This window comes from Rhinolophus ferrumequinum, chromosome 25, assembly GCF_004115265.2.
Source record: "Rhinolophus ferrumequinum isolate MPI-CBG mRhiFer1 chromosome 25, mRhiFer1_v1.p, whole genome shotgun sequence".
NCBI lineage: Eukaryota > Metazoa > Chordata > Mammalia > Chiroptera > Rhinolophidae > Rhinolophus > Rhinolophus ferrumequinum.
The window spans coordinates 5601713-5627407 of record NC_046308.1 but is presented as its reverse complement, the minus strand read 5'-3'; the positions used below and the strand labels follow the sequence as shown (position 1 = coordinate 5627407).

Here is a 25695-nt window from a genome sequence, read left to right as displayed (position 1 = left end):
TCTTGTTCTGCTGGAAGGATGCTGTCACTCTGGGTCATTCCCTGATGACACATTCCCCTCTATCCAAGCTTTGGGGCACCTCTGTAAAATCCCCTGCCCCCAGGGCCTGCACCCAGAGTCCTCAGGGTAAACCTACCTCGCCCTCCCCACAGGACCAGCCTCTCCAAGCAGGAAGTCCTGGAGAAGCCATTCAAACTAGGGAGGGCCTAGGCTTTCTCCTAGGAGAGAATTCTAGCCCACAGGTAGAGCGATACAGGTTAGATGTGAGAGGACAACAGGGATGATTTTCCCTGCAGCTAGAGGTCTACTCCTCTCAGTAACTGCCAATGGCCAGGAGGCCCAGAGAAGCCCAGTTGCTTGGTCTAAAACGTTGGCTGAGGCCACAGGGACACGGGACACAGTAGCTGATCACAAGCCCAGCGCCACCCTTGCAGGAACCTACCGGAAGGGATGAAAAACGTGTAGCCCTGTTTCAGCTCAATTCTTTGGCAGCGCTCCACGCGGTCTCCCAGGAAGATGTCGCTCTGTTTACCTGACAGCACCCACTCCTCATACAGTGCCAAATTGTGCAGGGTTGGGGGAATCAGCCAGAAGATCTTGGGGAAAAAAAGGAGGCAATCAGCTGAAGATCCAGACCGAGTTTCTGATTTTTTCCAGGCTCGACCATAACCCAAGGAGATAGCTCCACCTGCCTGGGAAGGGGGAGGACCCATCCCTGGGAACCCCACCAGGACCAGGCTCAAAGGGACTCTGGGATGGCAGGAAGGGCTGTGCCGCCCTTCTGGGACATCCCTAGCCTGCCTTTAGGGAATCTCTGTCACAGATGAAACACCAGGGTGGGAAGACTTCCTGGACAAGGTGGAACACACTTTCTCCTGAGCCACGGGCTTGCTAGTGAGGTGGGGGAAGGAGAGGAAGGGCAATTTCCGAAGTTGTATGATAAAATGGCCCAGTAAATAAACCCGGCTTGTGCTCACTCTGGAGAAGGAGGAAAAACATGTGGAACCAAGTGGGATGACTTCCCAGCCAGAATTTCCTCCACCATGTTTGGTTAAAACAAGCGCACACACAGAGCCAGACAAGCAGGGTGGCACATATATATATTCTCAGGGAGCACCCACATCCCTGAGGGGAGGCCTACATTCCCATGTGGATGTGCACACAGAAGCAAATGAAGCAGGACTGTCCTGAATGCACCTTCCACCTTCTTTCTCTGGGTGATTGTCTGTCCCTAATGTAAAATGTTCTTGGAAGCACATGATGTTGGAAACCAGTTTTAAGTTAAAAGGTCTCAGTGCTGGGGCTGAAATTATAGCCGGGGGAAATGAATGCTGGAGTTTCTTGGGAGCCATATCTGGAGTTCTAATTTGGCCTAAGGTGCTTAGAACATCAGACTGGGTGAGCAGATGTGAACGGGTGACCAAATGTGATGCAAAAGAGGTGACCTTGATCTTTCCCTCCAGAAGACAGAGAATTAGGAGATGGCCCCAGGGGGACCAAGTGGCCCTGAGAGTACTCACAGGCCAGCGGCTGCCTGGAGGAGGGGGGCAGAAAGGGAAGGTGATCGAGCCTGCCATGCAGAAACAGCCAGAGATGTACAGAATGGAAGAGACACAACTCACCTTCCCACCGCGGAAAACATGGTACCAAACGGAAGTGCCTCCAAAGTCGATGTGGAAGTCAGTGAAACAACCTTTCACGCTCATCAGACAGTACCTGCAGCACAGGAGCAGGGGAGCAGGAAAATAACAATTCAATGCCTGAATCACAGGAGGTGAACAAAGAGCTTCGGAGATGCTTGATCTCCTGCCCTTTTATCAATGCTGACACTGGGGAATTTTTGTTGCTTTTTTTTTTTTTAAACCCAAATCTAATTGGAGTTCCCCATGGGGGAAGCCCCTGTCGTCGGGTGACCCATCTGAAGCATTGGCCACCTGCCCCCCCCAAGGCTGAAGGAGCCTTTTCTGTTTTCAGGTTCCCACAAGAGAGCTGGCAACCCACAGGCCACTTGGGTCCTTCCTCTAGGAAGGTTTCTACTCTTGGCCAACTCACATTCCTATCCAAGAAAGAAGCTTCCTTTCTGCTCCTTCACAGCTCCTATACCTGCAGCTCTCCCATACTGCCAGGCCCCTTTGCAGCAGCTGGGTCCCCTAGAATTCAGTTGTAAACCACCTGCATAGCTTGCCAATTACCGGTCCCCATTCATCGCCTCATTCATTCAACAATTGGACAGCCAACCAGCATTCCAGCTCAGAGCTAGGCGAAAGATCCCTGCCCTTAAGGATGGGACACTCTTGGAGCACTGCACAAGAAAAGTTAAATGGCAAGACCAACTGCAACTGACGGCAAAGTAAGCAAAGCAGCTAAAAGTACAGGGGTACCAGCCACAAAAGAACACACCGTGTATGAATCCACATCTATGAAATGTCCAGAGTAGGCAAATCGACAGAGACAGAGTAGATTAGATTAGTGATGGCCAGGGACTGGGGGGAGGAGGTTGGGAGGAAGTGGGGAGTGACTGCTCAAGAGTACGGGGTTCCGTTTTGGGGTGATAAAATGTTCCAAAATTGATTGTGGTTGCTCAACTCTGTAAACATACTAAAACCATTAAATTGTACACTTTAAATGGGTGAATGGCATGTGACTTACATCTCAAAGCAGCTAAAAAATAGTAAAGGGATTAAGAGAAGCCCCTGGGAGTGGGGTGGTGGAAAGGCAGAAGTGGGGAGAGGGCGGGAGGGAGAGTCTGGGCCTCAGAGCTTAGGCTGGGGGAGTGCATTGGGGAGGGGAGGAAACCAGTCAGCAGTCTGCCTTCTGAGCTCTAGCAAGGGGCCAGATAACCTGGCTTCCTTACAGGAACTCGCCAGTCTCCTCCCATCTCCCTCCACATGCTGCTCTCCTAGAGGTGGGCAGTCCTTAAGGAGGAGCGGGGACAGCGCAGGCTTCCAAGTCCAGGCCTGACAGACAGGGGTGCCGGAGTCCCCACCCTCCTCCCCACCCCTTCCCACAAGAGCCACCGGAGGCACGGATGGGGCAGCCTCCCCAGGGCTCATGCTCATGCACCTTGGCACCTCCGGAGGCCCGCGCACCGCTTACCCCACTGACCTCTTTTCCCAGGTGCACTTTGCTTTTCCATGGTTTGGGGAAGAGGGGAGGAATGGGGCGGGACGGGCAGGGAGGAGCCAGCAGCAGCGGGAGTGGAGATAATGAAGGGCGTGGGGGCTGGGCCGAGCTGGTTAGAAGGCTGGAGGGCTCCCAGTGCCTCCTCCCTCTGGCTGCCTTATGCACCTCACATTCAGGTGGACCCCGGGCTCGGCAGTAGCAGGCAGCGTGCCCCGTGTCCCTCCTCCGGATAGGCTGGAAGGAGCCTTAACCATGTGTCTGCAGGAGGCTGACAAATCAGAAGGCCTTCCCGCACATCAGAGCCCCGCTGCCTAGCAACCCCATCGGAGGGGTGTAGTTGACAGCACAGGACGCAGCCCTGTCACGAAGACAGGCTCGGGCTCGGGCTCGGGCTGCGGTGCTGGCGCTGGGGTTGTTAGTCCCAGCTCCGACTGGGGCTCCACACCCTCTCTCCTCCAGCCCCAGCCGTGTCCCCACTCTGAAGGGCCCGGGTGATCCTCTTCTCTCCAAGGACCTGGGGGGGTGGGGGGAGTTTGAAATCCTAACCTTACCACCACCCCACAGACCACACTGGCCTCCAAGCACCACTTCAAAATATTAGTCCTCATTTTCCTAAAACCACCTCCTCTTCCTCTCAGATTTTTTCTTTCTTTTTTAAATCTAACCTTGGTTTCTACCCCCCCAGGCCTCAGCCAAACAGTCTAAGGGAAACAATTTAAGTGTGTGTGGGGTGGAGCAAGAAATGCACTTCCTTCAGTCTGCAGCTGTGTGCTCAGCCAGGTGACCACATGGGCGAGGCCCCAGGCCTACAAGGCCAAACGCCCACCTGAGCCCAGCCTCCTGCCCCAGCCCCAGCCTCCTCAGCACGTGTGGAAAACAGAATCCCTGTGAGCTGCAGCTGCTGTGGGCCGGGAAAGTTCTCCAAGTTGAGCTTGTGTCTGATCTGCCCTCTCAGTCACCCTCCAGCATCCTGTAAGGTCCCTGGGAACTTGGGGCGCCACTTTCAGGACCTGCCTCCTGGAGAGGCCCCTCCTCCTCCGTCCCTCATTTCCCGGCCACCAGGCCAGGGCTGCCCCTCCCTCCTGGCAATTGCATGCATTAAGGCTGCATTAGGGCGACCAGGGTGACTGTGACAGGGTGGCTTTGTCCGGCCCCTGCGGCCCCTCAACAGTCATCCCCAGCCCGCCCTCCTGCCGCCAGGCGCTCCTTCAGGGTCTCCCCCCTCACTCCTGCTCTCGCTTGCTCTGGCGTGACGCCTTTGCACTGACCTCTACAGCTTCCTCTTCCAAAGCGCACCGCAGTCACATGGGCACCCCGGCTCGGTGCCACGGCAGCTAAGCTCTCCCCGCGGCCGGCCAGCCAGCCTGGCTTCCGCCAAGGCCTCCCCCTGGCCGGAAAGCCGCGCCCCTCGGCACCCCCACCCACAGTCCAGTGGCTTGTGTCGGAGAGCACCCTCTAAGAGTTGGGGGATGAAAACGGAGCCCCAAGCTAAGCCTCTAAAGGGTTCCCGCCTCCCAAGGCCGGGACTGGCTGGGGAGGAGCTTCGTGGAGGGGGTGCTGCACCTGCCGCACCAACTTTGGGGTGCTGCCTGGGGCCGGGCGAGCAGGGAGGCCCCACCCAGCCCTTTTCCTTCCAACTTCACTAAACTCCCGGGCAGCCCAGGCGGCGTCCCCTCGAGCAAAGGTCTGGCGCGGGGACCTGGAAGGCTAGCACTGGGTGACGGGGCTGGAGGCGCCGACGCGAGCACACACACTAGACACTTACTCGCAGCCCCGGGAGACACAAAGAGCTGCTTCGCGGCACCACCGTGCAGCCCGCGGGCGGGAGGCCACCCCCACCCCGCCCCGGCGCGCCCCAAAGGCGCGCCCCAAAGAAGCGAAGGCGTCAGCAGGGCACAGCTCGGGGACGCCCGCCCGGCCCCGCCCGGCGCGCCCGCGGTTACCCTCGGCGGCGGCGCGGCTCCCGGGTGTCCCCTTCGGGGCCGGAGACTCGACGCGCGCCCAGCCCTGGCGACCGGAGCCGAGCCCCCTCCACAGCGCTGCAAGGCCCCAAGCCAAGGACCGTGGAGCCCCCGCTCGCTTCCTTCCTTCCTCGGGAAGCCGGGCGCAGGCTGCGCTCATCCCCGCTCTGAAACTGAACACCGGCGCGGCGCGGCGGCCGCCAAGGAGGCGGAGGGAGGCCACGGCGGCGACAGGGAAGCAAGCGCGCCGGCCAGAGCCAAGGGACGCCGCCGCCCCCTCGCCCCGCTGAGTGGGGGCACGAGGGTAGCTCTCCCCAACCCCGTTCTACGGGCAGGGGCTTCGCGGTTCCCCGCACCCGTTTTCAGGGAACGTGGACGCCGTCCTGCTGCTGGAGGTGAAGACCAGCAAAGCCACCTTCCTTAAATGTGCCCATGTTGGCAAGCTAGAGAAAGGACCAGTGCTACAGGCTGGAGGGATGTCAGATCCAGAGTATGGCAGCCCAGAGACCTGGGATGCGGCGCTGGCCCTAAGACAGACTATGTGACCTTGGACAACTTCCCCTCTGAGCCATTTCCTCGTCCTAACAGCAGGGAGGTGACCTGAAGTTCAACTCTGCATTCTAAGATGCTTTTTTGCTGCCCCTCCCCCTACCTGCCCCCTCAGTAACTGTATAACCCTACATCACAGAATTGTGGGAATTCACAATAATTCACAGTATTGTGGGAATTATTGTGGGAAATACATGTCAACACATACCTGGCACTATGATACTTTGATATTTAACACAATTTTCACAACAGCCCTCTGAGGTCATTCCCAGGATTGTCCCCATTTACAGACGAGAAAACAGAGTCTCACAGGTAGTGACTCACCCTGGTCATTATCCTACAGTAGTGGTGCTTACCCAAGCAGCCTGTCTTGAAATTTCTCAGCCCTTCTCCCCAGGTCTACCTGGTAAACCCCAACACTCAAAAATCGGACTCTGTGGTTACAGCCAAACCTCCACCACTGACTTCTGGCTGAAGGAGTCGGTCCAGCTCAAATCAGAAATCCCATCCTCCAGGGCATGCTCAGCAGGGCCACTGCCTGCCTCCCACCCTGTCCCCACACCCTTCCCCAAGACCACAAGGGGGCAGGAGACCTGTGTATAACCTCTGCAGGGGCAAAAATCAAGCTTCTCCATTCTTTGACCAAACGCCACCCACTGGGCTACCCACCAATGTTAAGTTTCCAATTATTAAGTGCTCATAATAATAGCTGTTTACACGCACATTAACTTTCACCCTTCAAAAACCCATAACCCCCATTTTAGGGAAGTGAACAATGAAGCCATTCCGAGGTGGTCAACACCCTGGGCCAGAGTGTTGCTTCCTGGTGTTTATAGGATGGCCTGCCATGAGGTTAGACTGTGAACTCTTTGAAACTGGTTGAATTTTCACCATAGGTAGGTTTTGCCTATTTAAAAGAAAAAGTCATAATTTTTCTGGTATGAAAAATTTTTTCTGGTATGAAAACGTCATACCAGAACTGTATCACACTTCTTGGATTTGAGCACCAGTCATTGAGTAGGTATCATTTAGTAAGGGCTTTGCCACACACACAACCGAGGTGAAGTTAAATGAGCTAAGTAAGACAGAAGGCCCTGCCAGCGGGACCAGGCTGTCCACATGGGAGAAGTATCATTCCTTTTTTAGTCACAAACGCCTCAGCTCCTTGACTGCAGGAACTCTGTCACCTTCATCTGTGTAATTGCAGCGCCTGACAACAGTTCTATAATGATTCTCATCAGCTGTGTGACACTGGACTAAATCCTTCCCCATCTGGAACTCAGAGGCCCCGTTCGTTTAACTAGTCAGGGGCCTCTCACTGGTGGTCCTCAGGCGTCAAATCAAGTCCTAGATGTGCTTGGTTTGGCCAGCACTGTTTTTTTAAAAAAAATTGTTTTGAAAGCCTGCCTCTCCAGTTACCCACAAGCCACATCAGCCCCTACTGTCTTACACTCAGTTGCTACACCCATTACCTTGCATTGAAGCTCTATGACCTTCAGTTTTCTTGTCTGTACAAGGGGGACAGTCACACCTGCTTCCAGTACTGCTGAGAGATGCCCTAAGCATCTTACACAGTGCCGGGGTCCATACATGGCCACACAGAAAAGGCTGGCTTTATTTGTTCCTCTTTTAAAGGTAGAAAGGTAGTGAGGAAAAGCCAGGAATCCACAGTTTCCTCCCTGTGTGATGGGAGCAGCCTCTCTAGATCAGTGTCCCTGTCTGATCCATTCCACAGGGATGATCCTTTACGATGCCAGCACACATGGCTGATGAGACTAAAAAGGTGAATGTGGGTTACAGAGATACATGCCCTACGGAAGTGTGAGGGAGAGGAGATTGAAAAGCAGAGGATGTAAGAATTCCAATGGCCGCTGGAGCCCTGTGTGTCCAGGCCACATGGACAAGAATCTTGCCCCTTCTGCTATAGGCTCTATCTTCCCCATGGTGTGGGCAGAGATGATACAATCCCCACTTCTCAGAAGGTAAAACTGAGTCTCTAAGAGGAGAGGAAAAGACTTGCTGTGACCACCAGCGTGGCAGAGGCAGCCCCTGAAACTTGCTCATCCTGTGCCCATTTTCATCCTGTTTCAGCTCTGCACCTCAAAATTTCCCCAGTTCTTCCTGCCACCCCCAGAAAGTACACGGGGAGAAAAATGCAGTCAGCTCTCAATTATTTGGGAGCCAAACATTGCTGAGCTTTTGAGCGCTTTCAGTCCGTAGTATATCTCCATTAGGCTAGCAACCTCATTTTTGCCAGCCCTGTGTGCTCCGGGAGCACATGAGGAGAGAAAAGACTTGCTAATTTCCTTCTGGAATGAATTATAATACATAATGATCTGAAATGAAAAAGGTATGCCCATGTCATACACCTCGGAGATTGTGAAGCCTTTAAAACATGTCCAAAATTCTTTGATACGCCTCCCAGAGGCAGAGCCAAATTCCCCTCCCCTTAAGTGTGGGCCAGATGCAATGACTCACTTTTAATTAATAGAATATGGCAGAAGTAAAACAGTATGCAACTTCCAAAATTAGGCTTAATAGGCACTGTGGCTTCCTTCTTGCTCTCTCAAACCACTCGCTCTGGGGGGACCAGCTGCCACGTCAGGATGATACTCAAGCAGCCCTGTGGAGCGGCCCACATGAGGCCTCCTGCCAACAGCCAAGTGAGTGTCCCATCTTGGAAGTGGGCCCTCCAGCTCCAGTCCAGCCTTCGGATGAGTGCAGCCCAGGCCTGTCTTGACACGAGCTGATCAGAGCCTCTAAGCCAGAACCATGACACTACACCACTCCTGGATTCCTGATCTACACAAACTGTGAGGTAATGTCTGTTGTTTTATGTTGCTAAGGTGTTCTTTTCTTTTTTTAAGTTGTGAAGTATTAGAGTAGTCTGTTATGTAGCAATACACAACTAATACAGGGACACTCCCAAATAATCATCACTGTTTATATGATTATAAGGAATTTTCCTAGACAATTCCATCCAGCCAAACCATTTCTGCAGCCTCGAGATGGAGGGGAAGCAGTAACAGAAATGCATAGTGCAGCTGACGTTCATCCAGTCTATCCCTTTCTCCTGCTTTATGTTTCTTCACAACACTTATCACCTAAAGTATATTATTCTCTTGTTTGCTTGCCTGTCTCTTCTACCAGACTAGAAGCTCCATGAAAACAGGGAGTCCACCAACTAATTAGAATAGTGTCTCGCACATAAAAGGCATTCAATAAATGCAGCAATAGATAACTAATACGCTAACATACTTTTGACAAATCTTTGTCTCCTACACACTTGCTACTACCCCCTCGAGAACTGTCACCACCCATTACCTTAAGTATCTCAACCAAAACCCATTAAAATTCCTAACCCTCACGACAACTCAGCAGCTTAAATCTGGAGCCACGGAGAAGGCAGTGATGGTTTGTAACACTTCTGTCTTCCCTCCGGCAAACCCCCAATTCCGGTGGCCCAGGAGCTGTCTCCACTCTCCTGGCAGCTCCAGCATGAAAGCTCTGTGACTTCTAGAAACAGTGTCATTGTAATTAAATTCCACAGAACCATTCTACAGTCCAAGAGGACTTCATCATCATGGATTTTTACCTTGCTTATTAAATGAAATCAGCATTCTTTTCAGCCGAACAAATGGACTAGTTCGAAGGTGACAATTCCTCCCTAACAAGGTTCAAATCCTATAACAAGTTCCCACAGCCACTGACAGAGTTTGTAAACCTATTTGCCACACAATCCAATGAATACGTTGAAGACATGTGGTCCTAGAAAATTGTGTGTGAACCTTTTAGGATAATACATAGGATTCTCGATGTATTAAGAATTTACTATTTATGGGCCGGCTCAGTGGCTCAGGTGGTTAGAGCTCCATGCTCCTAACTCCGAAGGCTGCCAGTTCGATTCCCACATGGGCCAGTGGGCTCTCAACCACAAGGTTGCCAGTTCAATTCAAGTCCGGCAAGGGATGGTGGGCTGCGCCCCCTGCAACTAAGATTGAACACAGCACCTTGAGCTGAGCTGCCTCCTGGATGGCTCAGTTGGTTGGAGCACGGGCTCTCAACCACAAGGTTGCCAGTTCGATTCCTCGACTCCCGCAAGGGATGGTGGGCTGCGCCCCTGCAACTAGCAACGGCAACTGGACCTGGAGCTGAACTGCGCCCTCCACAACTAAGACTGAAGGGACAACAACTTGAAGCTGAATGGCACCCTCCACAACCAAGACTGAAAGCACAACAACTTGACTTGGAAAAAAGTTCTGGAAGGGGAACACACTGTTCCCCAATAAAGTCCTGTTCCCCTTCCCCAATAAAATCTTGAAAAAAAAAAAAAAAGAGAGAAAAAGCATTTACTATTTAGAGAAATCTTTCAAAAAAGCAAAATTCTTCCCTGAATGTCTCACGGAGGCAGAGAGACATAAATTAACTGAAATCTGTGTCACCCAGTGCTGTCTATTTCACCTTCCCAGATACATGTCTAGTTCGTCCTCTGCTCTCCTCTCCCCTGGCCCATCATTCACCCTCATCTTGACAATGCAGTGGTCCTCATCCCCTTCTTACCTCCACCACCTTCAATCCACTCGGCATCAGGGAAATGTGCAGAATGCAACTCTGAACACATCCTTCTCAGCTTCAAATCTCAGAGAGGTTTCTGACTGCTCTTAGGAGAAACAGACCCCTCCCTATGGCCTGGCAGGCCCTGCTCAGCTTAGCCCACCCGTCCCTGCACGCACTGCCACCCCTTGCTCTCCAGCCTCACCGGCGGTCCTCCCGCCCACCCCACCTCCCCACCCCCCCAGGCTCTCTGCACACAGCCAGGAAAGCTCTTTCCAGGCCTCTTCAGCTAAGTAACCCCTCTCTCCTCAGGCCCCAGCTCGGAGACGCCTGCCCGCCCTCCCTGACCAGGTGACCCCCTGGTACGTGCTCCCACCAGGGGTCCCTGCCTTGTGGCCTCATCCCAGCTGCAAGGTTTTATTTGCTTCTCTGGGTATTGGACTAACGTCTGTCTCCCAGATAGACAGTAATTTTCGTGAGGGCAGGGACCTCATCCAGTTTTTCTCCTCACTGTATGCCCAGTGCCCAGCACCAACCAGCTCTTTAGTACATGTACTGAATAAACGAACGAATGAATCAATAAATCAACGAGAGCCGTGGTCTGCCTCTAATTAATCTCTGAGTCCCACACTCTTTCCTCAAGTTCGATCCTCTTGGTTCCCTCAAGGCCCTTGGCATTTCTCTACCTCCATCCCTCCCCACTTCCCTCCCATCTCCTCTGCCATTTAAAACCCAGGTTCAATGGCCTCTCCCAGAGGACTTCCGGCTGCCACCAGCTGAAAAGGATTCCTGCTGTCCCTGTTCCCCTCCTGGAGTGTCTCCCTCTGCCTGGGGTGAGAGCTGCACCTTATGCCTTGTGTAACATGGCACATTCTCCAGAGAATAGGGGCTTTTAGCCTTGTCATCTTTTACTTCCCTGTCCCAGGGGCTCCTGGAGCCCAGATGCCTTTGATGCAGCCCAGATCCAAGGAGTGTACGGGGCTTCAGTTTTCAGGGGAGGAAAAATGCCTGAGAAGTAATTAGAGAGAGAGAAGGAGAGAGGAGAGAGAGAGAGAGAGAGAGAGAGAGAGAAAGAGCTTGAAAGCAAAATCTTGAGAAGCCCAGGACCAGCATGTTGGCCTCCCTTACAAAATCTGGCACAGAGTCTGTATTCAATATGAATTGAATGAAGGGCCGATTGAATGAAAAGTTCACAGCCTCTAAGCTCCTGGGGCAGTCCTGGCAGCGGGGCTGAGCAGAGATGCTAATGGATTTGGGGCATCAAAGCCAACTCTTCTAGGAAGCCCAGAGCAACAGTCTTGCCGGAGACAGCCAGCGTCTCCTTCCCAATTTGGAAATGGAAACACAAACAGCCTGAGATAGTGGGAGCTCCAAGGTGACTTCCTCCTCGCAAGGGTCCGTCACACAAATTCTAGAACATGCAGGGGCTTAGAGATGCCTCTGCCTGTGTTACGCAATCGGTCTCAGGACTTGCTGGTCACGCCACATGCAGTGATGCCCCTGTGACTGGATATGGCCACCTACCCAGCCCAGCACCAGCCTCCCACTTAGAGGGCACCATTTGAAGAATGTCTGGTGAGGAAGTGGTCTCTGGGTTTGCTCTGGGAAAGGTTCTTCTGGATCAGAGGCCCTTGGTCTTGACAGCAAGAAGCCAAAGAACACGAGGCCCCTACGCATCCCTCAGCAAAAGCAGCATTGATGGTGGGCGAGTCTCCCTGAAAACATCCCCTCCCGGGACACGCTGTCACTCAGAGGTAGCAGACAAAAGTTTTGACAAGTGTGCAAACACACACTTGTGCACACGCGCGCACAGAGACGGTCCCCATTACTCTTCCTCCTCTTCAGGTCATATCCCCTGGGGAGAGCTGGCAGGGAGGCCAAAGGCCCATCTGGAAAGAGACGGCAGCCCCAGAGCAGAACGCAGAGCCCCTGCATTCCAAGGAAGCAAGATGCCAACCTGCCCACACCAAGGACCCCCACCCCTCCCATCCCGGTGGTGTTGTGGCCTCAGCCAAGGCTCACTTCCAGCCCCCGCCCCAAGGTGGGAAGTCACCCCCTCCCCACTCCCGCTGCCAGCCAGGCATCTTACTTCTTCACTTTTGGGTACTTCATCTCTGCAATGGCGTTCGTGGCTTCCATCTGCTTCTCCTTCAGGTGCTGGGGCCACATGTTGTCCACCCAGTCCACCAGGTCTACCTGAAAGCCAGACCGCCGTCAGCACGTCCTGTCTCCGGGTGCCCTAAAGCTGGGCTTGGTCACCACCTCCCTCCCTCCCACCTTCCCCAGGTGGGCACAGACAGCAGGGCAGGCAGGGCAAGGCCGGGAGGCAGAAGGTGTCAGGGGGAGGCCCTCGGCTGGCCCTACCACAGTCGGACGCTTGACCAAGTGCTCCAGCTTCGTGTGGCTGAATTCCAGGCTGATGACATTGTACAGCTTGTCCCGCTGAGCCTCGGGCGTCTCGTAGTAGCGCACGAACTGGGACATGCTCATCTCTGTGCCCTTCTGGGTGTTTACATCCATCACGTCCACTACCCGCCGGCTACCTGGGGACAGAATCCACACGCTGCTGGCTCCTGCAGGCTGGGGGTCCAGGTCCTACTTAGGAGCCCCCATAAACCAAAACCTCCTCCTTCTCCGGGGTTCCCCATTTACCTCACCCCTATGCTGTGTCAGCTCAATTTCCTTGTTCTGTCAGTTCTCCTCACTGAATCTTGCTGATCCATCTGCTTCCTCCAACACCACAGCCTCCACTCTAGTCCACTCCCCTATGACTGCTCTCCACGATGACCTCAGAGCCTCCTAAGGTTCTCCAGACCATGCCTCCTATCCACCCTCCACACTGCTGCCCGCCTGAGCTTTCTCAAACAGAGACCCGACCATGGACACTCCTCTCTCTGCTTCAAATATCAAGGGTTCCTCAGTGCCAACAAGAGTCCCTTTGCACGGCACTCAAGGCCTCTGTGTTTATTCTCAGCACTAGGATAGGACTTCTCTCTCCAGATAATTAGCTGTTCAGTAGTCTGTGAGGCCAGGAAAGTTACTTGGCTTCTCTGAGCATCCTCGGCTTCACACTGCCCTCTCTTCTCACAGGTTAATTGTGAGCATTACACACCAGACGATGCTTACAGAAGTCCTCAGCACAGGGGCTGGTACATAAATGAATGGGGTCCCTCTGTTATTCCCTGACACTGGTCACAACTCCTAAATACGTTTCTCTACTTTGTTGTCTTTCTTCCTTCTACTCTGTAATTGTCGTGAGGGCAGGAGCCTTATCTGTCTTGCTCACTCTTTTACCCCAAGTATCTGGGGAACTGGGCACAGAGTAGGAGCTCAGTAAATACTTTGGAACAAATACACAATGAATGTTGGTTGTCCTGTACAGCATGTGACATGTGACCTCTCATATGAATGACTAAGCTTCAAAGAGTGAATGTCCCTCCTCAGGAAAGTCCAGCCTTCATCTCAGCAGTGAACTCCATGCTTCTCACTATTTCCCAGAGAGAACGGAATGAGTTCTGGAGCCTTCGGCACTAGCCCTGGGGCCACCACTGACCACAAACCCTCATGGAAACATGACCCTTTTGGAGACTCTGATTCCCCATCTGTAAAATGGGAATCCTCATGGCTCCGGCACTTCAGCCAAGATGGAAGCAATAACCGAAGCTAAGTGGACAGGTTTTGAAAGGGGAGAAAACAAAGACAGACAAAGCAGACTGCCAAATTCGTGGGGGCTTTATGATAAAAGCTGGTAATTCCTGTCTGTTAGGACTGGGATGAGAGCTCACCACCTGGTAGGACCCCAAGTCCCCATTAGTTCAGTGACAAATATACAGTCCATGGAGACTTAGAAATGTGTAAACCAGAAAAAAAAAAGAAGAAACGAACAAGCAGCAGGTGAGCTACCCCCAAAATTAAAAATAAACTAAGCAATGAATGGGCCTACCACCCGTTTTTGTACGGCCCACAGCTAAGAATGGTTTTTACGTTTTTAATGGTAGAGGGGCCAAAAAAAAAAAATCAAAATAATAGTATTTTGTGACGTGAAAATTACATGAAACTCAAACTTCCGGATCCATATATAAAGTTTTATTGGCACACAGCCACACTCACTGGTTCACATGCCTCTCTCTGGCTGATTCCATGCTATAACGGCCAAGCTGAGTAGCTGACGGAGACTGAATAGCTGACAAAGCCTGAAATATTTACTCTCTGGCTCTTCACAAAGAAAGTGTGCTGACCCTTGAACCAGACAAAATCCTCATGGAGCTTACATGCTGATGTAATATTCCATTCCCATCCCGTTCACTGCTACTCGCCCAGCTCTGTGCACAGACCCTGCCCCGTGGCAGGCCCACGGTCAGTTATTTATTGAATAAACACACAGTGCCTTTCACCTAGTAAGAACTGGACAATAAAGGGCATGCCCTAAGCACGTAGAAGAACTTGGGTGTTACTATCTTTGGGGTTTAGTATCTAATTTTCACAACCACCCCAGGAGCTCGGTCAGACTATCCCTGTCTTACAAATGAGGAAACCAAAGTCTGGAGATGGATGTGATTGGCCCAAGACCTCCAGAACACACTCTTTCTACAGATTACAATAGTTCCTGGGCGCTTCAGCACAGGCAAGCTCTCTACACAGGTTAACTGTGGGAACAGTTCTGTGAGGTGCAACTTCAATTACACCCATTTGATGGATGAGAAACTGAGGCTCGGACAACTAACTTGCTCCAAAATGTCCAGTCTGGAGCCCAGGTGCTCATCCCCACCCCCACCCACACCCCGTCCTACGCAATACTGAATCCTGATCACGTGCGAAGGTTGAAAAATGATCCTGCCTCTTTTCAGTGGCTGGCTCCTGGCCCCACGGATCCTGGGAAGCCTAGAACAGCTTTGTCTGCGTTGGGAGTACAGAGCCAGTAGGGGGCACCCCTGAACTTTGCTGGAAATTCTGGCATGCTTTTGGCCTGGCTGGCTCCTTACCAAGAACAGGTGGGTTCTGCTCAGCTTTTCCGGAAAGCCCACCTGGCAGAGAGCCTGCTGTTAGAATCTGGGAACTGAGGGCAGAACAGGCCCCCAAACCTCTCTCCCTGTCTGCCAGCCTCCCACCTACCTCCTCCTGCCTCTCCTCCCTAACTCTGCTCAACGTCATGTCTGTGAAGCCTCCTGTGGAAGGGGGTTTGCTGGCATGTAGGTATCAAGAATCACAGCCCTAGACATTTGTGCAAATCAGAACCGAAGGTCAGGAGCCCTTCTGCCCCCATCAGTGCAATGCAGTGACAAAGCAAGACTTGGTGGGTTCAAAGCCCTCCTGGGCCTCAGGCCCCTCAACATCTTTCCTCATCTGTCACATGGGGGCAGCTAGCCCACGGGGTTGCCCTGGGACTGAAATGAGATAATGCACGTGAAAATGACACTCCTGAGAAGTGCCTGCATGTAGGATGGAACAGTAATCAACCAATTCCTTCTATTACAGGTGGAGAAAGGGAGGCAGTGGGAAGTCAGAGCCGGTTTAAACCTCTTAAGATCCTAAAACATACCCAGGATGGCTAAGGGGCGAGGGGTTTTTATGGAGAGGAGGTGATGGAAATGTTCTAAAATTGACTGTGGTGATAGTCTCACAAATCTGTGAATAGACCAGAAACCACCAAACTGTACATTTTAAATAGGTGAATTACATGATACGTACATTATATCTTGATAACGCTGTGATTAAACAACAACAAAGAAAAACCTCAGGCACTAAATGACCAAAGTTGGTTTTGCTACAAGTATTGTTTTCTTTCCAAGTTCTATCAACTTAAAAAACACATAATCAGAAATGTAAATTACTCAACCATAGAAAGAAATGCCGTACCGATCCTTGTTACAACATGGCGGAGCCTCAAAAACATTACGCTGAGTGACAGAAGACAGACACAAATGGTCACGTGTTAACATGATGCCCTTTGTATGAAATGTTCAGAACAAGTAAATCCATACAGAAAAGAGACTCGTGGTTGTCAGGGGCTGGGTGTGGAGGAATGGAGTGATTGCTCATGGGTATGAGTTACCTCTCAGGGTGACGAAAATGTTCTGGAACTAGCAGAAGGAATGGTCGCACACACTGTGAATGTACTACATGCCATTGAACTATACACATTAAAATGGTTCATTTTATGTTACATGAGTTTCACCTCAATAATTTTTTTTTTAAAGCAGTGTAAGATACTATTTTAAATCTCATATACTTCCTCTACTCTGACAAGATCAGGACTTCATTTCTTCTGCTCCTTCTCTCCTTTTACCTAATTGTTTCTGTCATGTGAGTCTTTCCTGTCCTCACGACCTAGGAACTTGGACCATGGACTCTTTCAGCTCCACAAACTGGCCACAATGTCCTTCCCTCCCCCAGGCAGGTGTGCACATGGGCTCGATTCTTACCATCCTAACTGAGGGCTTAGGGATGTAAGCACAGATGGAAAAAGCTAAAGAAAGGCCAGGAAATGACCACCACAATTTAGGAATGTAGTGGAATGGAAGTGTAGAACCGTGGACCCCCCAAAAAAATATATCTACCCAGAACCTATGAATAGGAACATATTTGGAACAAGGCTCTTTGCAGAAGTAATTAAGGTAAGGATCTCGAGAGAAGATCATCCTGGACCTAGGGTGGGCCGTACATCCAATGACTAGTGTCCTCGTGAGAAGGTCATGTAAAGACAGAGGCAGAGAGAATGAAGTGATGTGTCTATAAGCCAGGCAATGCCTGGGCTACCAACTGGAAGAGGCAAGGAAAGATTCTTCCTCAGAATCTCTGGGAGGAACTAATGCTGCCAACACCTCAATTTTGGACTTCTGGCCTCCGAAACTATGACAGAATTAAATGTTTGTAGTTTTAAGCCACCCAGATTGTGGCAATTTGTTATGGCAACCCCAGGAAAGGAATATAAGACAATGGTGACCTCTGGAGCAGGAAGAGTTACACGGGAGCATCTAAGGAATTGCGATGCTTCCAACCTGGGTGGCAGGTCCTCATTTCCATTTTCCTTTAAACTTTTTGGCATATGTAAGATATTTAACATACACCCTCCTCCCCAAAAAAATGGGTCAAAGGACTCAGATGTTTCAGGTTCCAGTCTTCATAGCATAAGATTTTTTAGGCAAGGTATCCCGATGTCCTCAACAGAAACATGGAGATAAGATAATCTACCTCAAAACACAGTTGTGAAAAAAATTAATATTCAGACAACTAATGCTGGAGGCAAATGAAAGGCCGTTAAGGACACCAAAAGTGCCACGGCATCTCACTGCACAGAAGTTAAAGATTTGCATGCAAGCCATAGCTTCCCGTCCCTGCCAACCTCAAACAAGAAGACTGTATACATAAGCCGCTTTCTGAACAATTCTGACTCACCAACCTGATCCCCAAACTTGCACAATAAACATAAAATTTTGACCACCACAGAATGCTAGGTCATCACCTCAGTGTTCTATAAAGTTGGTATTATGCATGATGCCAACTTATATACAACCCAGTTCAAAAAAGACTATAATAAAAAGATTGCACTCGGCCATAAGAAAAGATGAAACACCGCCATTTATGACAACATGGATGGGTCTTGGGATTATCATGCTAAGTGAAATAAGTCAGACAGAAAAAGTCGAGAACAATATGACTTCACTCATATGTGGGGTACAAAACTGAAAGCAACAAAGGAACAAGACAAACAAACAAAGAAACGAAAACTCAATAGACACAGACAACAGTTTAGTGATTACTAAAGGGTAAGCGGGAAGAGAGGGTGCTGGAAGAGGGGGAAGGGGGTCAAATATATGGTGGTGGAAGGAGAACTGACTCTGGGTGGTGAACACAAAATGCAATATACAGATTATGTATTATAGAAACATACACTTGAAACCTATATAATTTTACTAACCAAAGTCACCCTAATAAATTTAATAAATAAAAAGTAGTAATAAATTTTAAAAAAGACTTCGGCCCAAATCTAGTTCTAAAAAAAATCCCCCTAAAACAGAGTAAATTTACCTGCTTTTATTAGCATATATCATATATACATGTGATATACATATAATGCATATAACACATGTTTATATAAATATATTATACAAATAAACATTAATATAGATATATGCGCAAGACAAGTGTATGTACATTCAGAGAAAACTCTTTACAATAAATTAGACGTCATATATTCAGTTATTCATGGTCAGTACACATCAATGTACAAATTACTGACATTTTTTTAAACACATAACACATGCCTTAAAGGACATAAATATCCACATGTAATTGTGAGTAAAATGTGGGCACAAAAGTGTTTTCAAGTAAGTGCACACCTTGCATGTAGCATACTTGCGTTTTGTAAAATAGCTTATGCAACACTTGTAAATTCACATGTAATCCCATGGATATATACCTCCCCCACAAGCACGCATATAATAATCTATAAACTATCATTTTCGTTCTTAGTCCAAATGTACACAAAATGAAGAGCATCTGGGTGGGATTCATTATCCTTTGGTAAATGCAAGAATAAACAACAAATCATACTTTGTGAAAAAGAGGGATAGCTTTAAAACTATCTACTTTAATAGTATCATTCAGTTCAGGATGCAATGATTTGTAAAATTGTGCCTTAACACCTGGAAAATATTTACCTTGCAAATGTCAAGGTATTAAAAAAATAAAACTAGTCTTGGGAAAAAAAATTTAGTAATAATTTAAAAAATAAGGAAATAAAAATTTTAATTTTAATTACAAAAAAAAAACAGTTGTGGAATAACTGAGATGACCAACATAAAATAGAAGATACAACCCAGAAGCTGGCTCCCTCCTCTCCTGGGCCCAACCTCAGTTCCTCCTATGCTGCTAACAGACTTACCTCCAGGGCTGTGGTGGGTTGAATTGTGTTCCCCAAAAAGAAATGTGCAAGTCCTAACCCCAGTACCGGTGACTGTGACCTTATTTGGAAACAGGGTCTTTGCAGATGTGATCAAGCTAAAATGAGGTCATACTGTATTAGGGTGGGCCCTAAGCCACTGACTGGTGTCCTTATAAGACAAGGGATATTTGGACAGGGACACAGGGAAAACAGCCCTGTGAGGACGGAAACAGAGAGTGGAGTGATGTATGTATGTACCAGCCAAGGAACGCAGAGAAAACCGGCAAGCAGAGAGGCTGGAAGAGGCGAGGCAGGACCCTCCTCCAGAGCCTTCAGAGGGAGCCTGGCCCTACCAACACCTTGATGTCAGACTTTTGGCCCCCAGAACAAGAATAAACTTCTGTGGTTTGAAGGCCCCCAGTTTGCGATACTTTGTTACAGAAGGCCCCAAGAAATGAACACAAAGGCTGGTGAGAGAAATACTCTCACCAGAGAGTAGTACATGAGAGAAGTACATGGTTCCATGAATGTCAAATCTGAAAGCAGAGAAGGGCTATTGTGCCCCAGCTCTGCCAAAGGTGCCTAGTACAAGGTGTCAAAGGGCAAACACCCCATGTAACTAAAGCTATATAGTTTACCTAGTAGCTTTGCAAAGAGGAAAATGTCATCCCTGAATGACAGGAAGCACTAAGAGGCAGAAGTCTTATCTGTCTTGCTCACCATTCTATCTCGAGTATCTAGAATGGAGAGCTAGCACATTGTAGGAGCTCAGGAAATATTTGTGAAATGAAACAATAAATGTTGGGTGTCAGTCACTTTCATGTTCTGTCCAGCACGAGACACAGGACTTCACATATAAATGACAGCTGAAGAAATGACCTAGGGTGCCTGGAGGTGGGTGTGTGTAGCCCTCTCCACACGAGGGAAGATGAACCCCCAACCAACCTGGAAAACACCTAGACATCCTGAGCAGTCAGGAGTCCCACCCCTGGGACAGCCACCACCGAACACAGAAGGATATGGGTGGGGAAATCCTGTTTTCACTTTTTTGAGTGCTACCCAAGACTCCTTAGGTGCCCCCTCTTCCCTCAACTCTTAACCAGGTACAGGGCCCCAGCTGACCCCACACAAGCCTGCTCCGGCCTCCACCAAAACGGAAAGTCAGGACTTGGAGTGGTTAGAGCAGCGAGGGAGCAGCTGGGGTGGCGCTGAAGGGGAGGGCCCGGGGCGGGGTGGGATGTGCAAGGGAGAAGCCCCAGGGTGGGAGAGCCAGTGACCATCTGGATCAGAAAGTTGGGATACTTGGTTCTGAGAATAGCTCCCTTGGTGTGCAGGGAGCTCCACAGTCTGTAGGAGACGTCAGAGTGGGAGAGAAGGCAGGAGGAAAGGAAGTCAGTTCCATTGGGTGCCTGGGCTCCATAAACTCCCAGGGGAACACAATGCACCAGTAACCAGAAAATTCAACACTGCTGGGTTCCAGTGAGTGGTGGCAGTGAGAAATGCAGGGAAGACGGCACACTTCCTAAAGAGGCAGGATGACACTGGTAGAAACGACCATGGGCTTTGGAGTCTGACACATCTGAGATAAGGGCCAGCTCTGAGCCAAACAGCACATGAGCGGGAGCTTCTCCGCGTAGATGTAACCCAGCTGATAAATGATAGGCTTAGATCATCACCACTTTGCAGCCCCTAATAAACTGATGGAGCTAGCCCTCAAATGTCAATGGCTGCTAACGAGAGAGAGAGAGAGAGAGAGAGAGAGAGAGAGAGAGAGAGAGAGAGAGAGAATATGACCTGACATGTGCCTGTTGATGGAAAAATAGAACTATATCTAATGTATTCTTGCCAGAATATATGAATGAATGGAATGAATGAATGAATGAATGAACCAACGAACAAACAAGTGTGCATTATTGTATGTGGAGAGAGACCCTGGATCTGATCAAGCATCGTTTACATACAATTACCAATTTACAGGAACTACAGAGGCCAGAGGAACATGTCAAACCATTCCTAGGCAATGCCTTGGTAAAATCCAGACAATGGAAAACTCCACAGGTCAAACAACCCAACTTCTTCAGTTTGGAGGGAGATGGAGGGAGAACCCAGAGATTGTAAGAGACTTAAAAGGCATCTCAACCAATCACAATGTAAGGACCATATTTACATTCTCTCTCATACCACTGCCCAAAAAAAAAAGGTAACATTTATGATATGTATGAAATAACTGGAAATTTGAACAATGAATATGGATATTTACTAATTTTAAGGAATTATTGTTCTTAAAAGATTAGGTATGATAATGCCATTGTGATTGTGTTTTGTAAAATCCCTTCTTGGCCGGCCCAGTGGCCCAGGTGGTTGGAGAGCCATGCTCCTAACACCGAGGTCGCCGGTTCGATTCCCACATGTGCCAGTGAGCTGCGCCCTCTACAGCTAAGATTGTGAACAGCGGTTTTCCCTGGAGCTGGGCTTCGGAGAGCAACCGAAGGTTGGCATGGGCTGCCATGAGCGGCTGGTGGCCAGCATGAGTGGCCGGCAGCCAGCGTGAGCGGCCATGGCTGCTGTGTGCTGCCATGGGCTAACAAGGCTCATAATACCAGCGTGAGCCAGGGAGCTGTGTCCCACACAACAAGGCTGAGAAACCATGGCTTGAACCAGAATGGGGTGTGGGGCGGAGGAAGGAGGGCGAAAATCCCTTCTCATTTAGAACCATATACTGAAAACTTTATGAATAAAATGGTACAATGTCTGGAAATACTTCAAATATTGCAGGAGAACAGAAAACGAATTGGGGGGTAAGGAGGAAGGACCATAGTTGATGAGTGTTGGGACTTGGTGATGGGTACGTGGGAGTTCATTATACTTTGTCTACTCCTGTTACTTTTTAAATTCTCTCCAATGAAAGTATTTTATAAATTCCAGCTCTATTACTAGCTCTGTGGATCCAGAAGACTCACCCTTTCTAGATTTGGAGAGTCTTTATTTGAAAACAGGCCCATTAATGTAAGAGAGACTAACACGAAGTCTGGCACATGGTAGGGTCTGCAATGCACTCAGCCACCAGCCACTGAGCAAGTCTGGGGCTGTGGAAAGAACCATGAGGCTCTGAATATGAAGTGAGGTGTCTCAATCAAACAGAGAGAGAAAGGGGGGCTCCTTCTCTCTCATATGTGTACTGCTCTGGCAATCAAATTTTAACCCGGAAGCCACAGCCCCTTTCAGGTACTTTTATTCTCACTTGAAGAATCAGGTAGAGGTACAGACGCCTGACTTGTTCCCCAGTCAGCGACTGCCTACAGGAAGCCACGGAAAGAGCGGTGGGTGCCTCAAGATCACCTGGGACAGTGCCAAGAGCCCTGGACTGAGTTCCAGTCTCAGCCACCTCACCTGACCCTGCTCTAGGCCTCAACTGCCTCATGTGTAAAGACAGGAAGTAATTGACCTTTATAATCCCCCTGCCCCCCCCACTGCCACAACTCTTTCTTCAAACAGAAGCTTTGACAAGAGCCAAATGCATAAATAAAAACAAGCAGCTCAGGCTGAAGCAGGAAGGGGGCAGGGGCGCTAAGAATTCAGACCCAGATTCTTGGGATTTCCCTTAGAAAACCACTAAGTTAGGTCATTTGTATGTCCCCTTCCTGGGCCGAGGCACAGACTTTTAGCCTGGTTCTAAAATCCTCAGGTCAGATTCCTGAACTGGGGGAAGGAGGAGGGCAAAGAGCCCCAGAGGCCCACCTGAGGGGTCACTGGGGACACTTGGGGCCTGCCAGTCCCTTTCAGGCTGAGCTGGGGGATTAAGAGTTGGCGCTCCATCTTCTCAGGTTCCCAGTCTGATCTGCCACTGGTGGCAAAGGAGAGCTGGGTATAAGTGCCCAGTCTCTGAGCAGGAAGCCTAGTACCAGGGAGAAGGCAAGCGCCCAAAGGGACAGAAGGGACAGATCAGTGCTAAGATGGAACGTGGCACTCCAAGCTTTGGGGAGCAGCCACCACCCCTGGAGCAGGTAACAGGGACAAGCTGCCATTTGGAGCCTGCAAGGGACCCACAGCATTGGAATGCTCAGGCCCCTGAAGGCCATGGGTGACAGGAGAAATTTTCCACATCGGAGCTGCAGTGCCTGGTGTTCCTAAGTAGGCCAACAGCTCGGCCCCTCCTCCCCCCGTCCCTCCCTCCCGGTCTCATTGGTTCTCTGGGCTCACAGGCTGCACACACATCCAACAAATTCCAGCTGCAGAAATTAATCCGTGGCCCCATGGCCCTTGCTTTGACGTGCCCATCAGTCAGCTCCAAGAGTCACGGGCTCGGAGTCTGGGAGAGGCTGCTCAAAGTCACCTTGAACACTAATACGAAGCACACATGGGCCCTGACCCAAACTCCCCTGAGCCTGCTCTTCAGTGAGTGCACACAACGGCCCCACATCATCGTTCTGGAACCTTCTCTATCATCCTCAGGTTTCTGGACCGGTTTTTTATTCTGCTCCTTGGGAGTCTGTCCTTATCCATCTCACAGAGGCAGTGTGTATTAGCAAGAACACTGGCCACGGGTCAAATCCCACTCCGCTATTTCTAGCCGTGAGGCCCAGGGTATATCCCTGAACCTCTCTGGTCCTCAGTTTCCTAATCTGTAAAGTAGAGATAATAGGACCTGCCCTAGTGACCTGACACAATTATTGAAAGAAATTTGTAAACTTAAAAGCAAGGGTCCTAGTAAGGACACTGTCTCAAATTGAAGGTGCAGGGTGTCGGACGGTGAGGGCCAAATCCCTTTCCAGACCTCGGCCACAGTTTCCTCAATGTGAAATAAGAGGATGCTGGCAAAGGTCCCCAGGTTTTCCAGCAGCACTAATCTTCCCGCTCCTCCCCAGGACAGATCAACACCAGGCTATCCTCTGCCCTGAGCTCAAGACTCTGACCCTCATACACAGATGGGTATAAGAAGATACAAACCCAGACTAACAAATCGGGGCAAAACCCAATCAGCCAAGAAAATTGGAAAAGACACTGAAGCCAAGAACAACAAACACTTCTGGATGAGGACATGAGGAGTGCCAACCACAGTCCTGTGCAGAAGGTACAGGAGAAGCTCTACGGTGGGATAGATAATAGGCACAAATCTCAGCTATTCCACACACTAGTTATTGGACTGTGGACAGGTCGCTCTGAGCCTTAGTTTTCACATCTATAAAATGGAGATAGTGATAAATACAGTTTTCCGTGGATCAGACAAAATACTGTAGGAGAGGTCCCTGGCTTATTAATAAGAGCTCAGTGAACAGTAGCTAATGGTGTTATTTATATTCAAAGGAGCTACCCCACAGGGAAGTGATTCATATTAGGCAAACAGCAGGCAGTCTCAAGCATAGTTCCCCATGGCCCCTAGCGTGATCACGATTTTGATTTTAGAGCACTAGCTTTCTAAGAAAAGGAAAATAAAACAAATCAATGAGGTAGGCGTTCATATTAAAGAGAAAACACCTGAGGACATCATGGAACCTGCCCCCTCCGACACCCTGCTCCCTTGGGGCTTATGAGCCTCAGCTCTCCTGGCCTCACACACCTTTCCCTCCTTGCATTTCTATCTGTTCTGCCAGTTGGATGCCTCCCCTACCTGGTCTGTCCAACCTTGACTTCTCTCCTGAGCTCAAATTCAATGTGGTCAGAAGTGAACTCATCTACACCCTCCCACATACACGTCTACTTTTCCTCTAGGGTTCTGTTACAAGCATCATCTTCTCCCAATTGCTGAAATTCAAACCTACATTTGAATCTGATGTGCCATCTATTGTCTGGGCAACTTGCAAGTCATTTCTCTCCAGGCCTCAGTTTTTTCCACCTGTGAAATGGGAAAGCAGGACTACAAAAGTTCCAAGAACTCTTTCAGAGTGTAAAAATTTTTAAGACTACAATTTTAAACCAACTTAAAGGTCTGGAGACAAGTCAGCTACCATTGATTTCTAAGGAGTAAGGCTATATAGTCTTTTCCCTAAACATAGCCCATCAAGGGCAGAGCCTACGTATCAGGAGTCTCCTTCACCAGACACAACACAGACACCTACTAAATCTGTGAGTGAAAAAAGAATGGAGGAGGGTTAGGGTTAGGGTTAGGCTTAGGGTTAGGCTACTAAGGCATAAAGCAAAAGCATGGGCTTTGGAAACACCTAGAGCTGGGTTCAGGTCTTAACTCCACTGCTCAGGAGCTGTATGGCTTGTTCTCTCCTGAAGCCTCAGATGCCCCAGCTGCAAAAGTGAACAATAACAATTTATATGATTATTGGTGAGGACAAAATGAGATTATACGGTAAACATCCAGTAAAAGATAGGTGGTTATTACTATAATTGGATGAAAAACTGAATACCGAATGAGATGATTTGCCATGAAGATTTTTGAAGAAAAGGGGCCAAAGGAAGCATCGGTTGGCTGAGGTAGCCTCATTAGCGAGAACTACAAAAAAAGATAATATTCAAGACCCCACAGCCGTGGGCCATCCCAATCCTCAGTGACATAACATGAACAATGAGTCACTTTATGGATACATTTTTTTCTGAGAATTTAAATCATCTTTGGGGCAAGCAGAATTATCTCTTCCCCAGTCTTCCTATCCCCCAACTCCCAACCCAGGGCTG

At 49.6% G+C, this 25695-nt stretch overlaps 1 protein-coding gene across 1 annotated transcript in view; it reads right to left on the bottom strand.

Annotated features, from left to right (window-relative positions):
• KDM2B (lysine demethylase 2B) overlaps nt 1-25695 on the bottom strand; it is a 109789-nt gene that overhangs the window by 72488 nt on the left and 11606 nt on the right. Inside the window, 4 exon segments of the mRNA XM_033097500.1 lie at nt 443-596; nt 1623-1716; nt 12277-12383; nt 12552-12730. Coding sequence (XP_032953391.1) covers nt 443-596; nt 1623-1716; nt 12277-12383; nt 12552-12730 — 534 coding nt within the window.